The sequence below is a fragment of the Miscanthus floridulus genome, chromosome 10, assembly GCF_019320115.1.
Source record: "Miscanthus floridulus cultivar M001 chromosome 10, ASM1932011v1, whole genome shotgun sequence".
In the NCBI taxonomy this organism is placed as follows: Eukaryota; Viridiplantae; Streptophyta; class Magnoliopsida; order Poales; family Poaceae; genus Miscanthus; species Miscanthus floridulus.
The window spans coordinates 104,604,390-104,607,152 of NC_089589.1; the positions used below are offsets into that span (position 1 = coordinate 104,604,390).

The 2,763-nt window shown below is 46.7% G+C and overlaps 1 protein-coding gene across 1 annotated transcript; it reads right to left on the reverse strand.

Moving 5' to 3' along the window:
* Positions 1-255: 255 nt before the first annotated feature.
* On the reverse strand, positions 256-2,044 carry LOC136489181 (uncharacterized). Its single transcript, XM_066485894.1, has 2 exons — positions 673-2,044; positions 256-377 (listed from the first exon to the last, which is right to left on the reverse strand). Exons 1-2 carry the CDS (start codon positions 2,042-2,044, stop codon positions 256-258), a joined length of 1,494 nt encoding a protein of 497 aa, XP_066341991.1.
* Between the last annotated feature and the right edge of the window lie 719 nt (positions 2,045-2,763).

Here is a 2,763-nt window from a genome sequence, read left to right on the forward strand (position 1 = left end):
ATTGTAAATATTATTTCCGCTGCAACTCTGTGTATGTGATATGTATTTGCTTAATCATACCATCTTAGTTGTGATGTTGATTTACCGAGGTCCTTCGTGACACTCGGCGGACTACCGGGTTTATATAAGTGAAAGTATATGTGCATCAACGTGCAAAACGAGGACAGCCGTACTTGATCTTGTATAAATTAGACGATTCTGTCTCACGCAGTTCATTATCAGATTGATCCACTCCTCCTGAAAACCCAACCTTGCTCATATCCATTCAACCCAATCATAAGCCTTGCTCATATCCAATTTCACAGCAGCCCACCCTTCTGCACCCCTCCGCTTATTGCGCATATAATGAGTGAGCTCATAAGCTATCAATATATTATCTGAAATTAGCCACCCAGGAATAAAAGCACATTGATTCGGAGAGATAATTGTAGGCAATATCTTCTTTAACCGGTTAGCCAACACCTTCGATACGATCTTGCATAAAACATTACAGAGACTAATTGGTCTTAGCTCTGTCACCCTTTCTGGACATTTCACCTTCGGAATTAGAGCAATAATTGTCTCATTCCACCCTTTCCGGTATATCACCTCCATTCAGCACCCCCAAAACTTCACTAGTAATTTTCTCCCCCAAAACACCCCAAAAGTGCTTGTAAAAAATCGCCGGCATACCATCCGGTCCCGGCGCCTTTAAATCACCAATGGACTCCAACGCCTCCTTGACCTCCTCAGCTGTAAAATCAGCTAGAAGATACACATTCATTTCCGGCGTCACGCAAGGGTGCACAGCATCAAGAATTTGCTGCGCATCTCCGACAACATCCGACCTGAAAAGCTGCATAAAGTAGTTAGCAATAAACTCCTGCTTCTCTACTTCATTCTCCACCCAACCCCCCTCTCCATTCCTCAAATTTCCTATCCTATTTCTCCTCTTTCTCTCTGAACATGCAGCATGGAAAAACTGAGTGTTTCTATCGCCCTTCTCCAACCATTTTACATGCGACCTTTGTTTCCAATAGATATTAGTTTGCTCCTCAACTCTATCCAACCTGAACCACAACAACGCCTCTTGCTCCACCCCATCCTTGCTGAGCCGACTCCGTCTACAGGATTCAAGCTCTCTCTTTAGCTTTCTACATCTCTTCTCTAAATCACCAAGCACATTACAACTCCACTCCCCCAAAACTCCTGAGACCCTATCCACTAACTGCGTCACAGACACCAACCCATCAGCAACTCCCTTCTCCCACCCATCCTTGACAATATCATCGCAGTGCTCCTCCTCAAGCCAACTTGCTTGAAACCTAAAAGGTTTATCTCCACCGCCACTCCTCCTCTCCCTCCCTTCGGTTGCAATGATCACTGGACGGTGATCAGAGTGACGTGGATCACCGTTCTGAACTACAACCATCCAGAACCTCTGCTGCCAAGCCACATTAGCCAGCGCTCTATCAAGCCTCTCTCGTACATACCCTTCCACCCTTGTTTGCTGATTGTGCCAAGTGAATACATCCCCCTCAAAACCAAGATCTTGCAGCTCACAAAACTCTATGGCGTCCCTGAATCTATCCATTTGCACTTGTGGCCTTGCACATCCACCCTCCTTCTCATACTGGAAGAGAATTTCATTGAAATCCCCAGCACACAACCAAGGCAGATCGTCCTGAGCACGAAGATCCCTCAACAGAGTCCAAGTTCTATGTTTAAACTCGGTTTGAGGAAACCCATACATACCCGTGAACCACCAACCAAACCCATCAGCTTCCAAAATATCCATGCCAATGTGATTATCAGAATAATTCCTCAGGCTCACATCAACCCCCTGCCGCCAAAACACTGCAATACCCCCGCCTTTTCCTACACAGTTACGTACCACCATATTTCCCAGACCTAGCAACCATTTGAAACGCTCCATCCTTGGCTTGTCCAATTTTGTTTCAGACAAAAACAGAATGTCAGCATTCTCAGTCTTCTGCAATTCCAGAAGACCATTCACTGCCGGGCGGTTGCCCAAACCCCGGCAGTTCCAGGCAATGATCTTCATTGGTCCCCGCAGAGCCGGTCCGCCGGCCCCGCATTCAAATTCATTGCGTCATTCACCACCACAACATCGTGCTCATAGCCCCTCTGCCTCTTCAGAACTTCCTCCCCCTGCTGCAACATATCCCCTGACCGCTTTTTCTTGGTCTCCACTCCCTTCAAATTCCCATCTTCTTTTGGCTTCTTATCCCTGGGTTGTCGTTTGAACGTGCCACCCTTCTCCCTCTTTTCTTTTTTCTGGTCCCCTAACTTACTCTGAACCAAGTCCGATTTCTCATTTTGGTTGGTCTGTCCCAACTGAAAAAAATTCTTTGTAGAACCACTACCTCCAGCTGGAGCTTCATGAATTTTCGAGGGGCTCAATGCTTCTTCCTCCCTTTCAGTCGCATTGTTGACAACCTGTTTGCGCCATGAAGGCGCATCACTCTCTGATCCCGACGACAACCATCTTCCTCCCCGTCTGTCCTGGGAGTTCCGGCTGCCTGAGAGACTATTGTTCCAGGACCCGCGACTTCTATCTCCAAAGAAACTGCGAGTATCAGACACCTCGCCCTTTGTCCTTTCTGGTATAAAACGCAAATTCTTAGAGAACTGTTGCACTTCATCAGACACCGATGCTACTGTCTCCTTTCTTCTTGTTTATTATGAGAGTCCTGACTTGACTTAGTCCTCCTTGGACATGTCCTGCACGTACGTACTCTAACTCTCTAACGTAATAGAGGA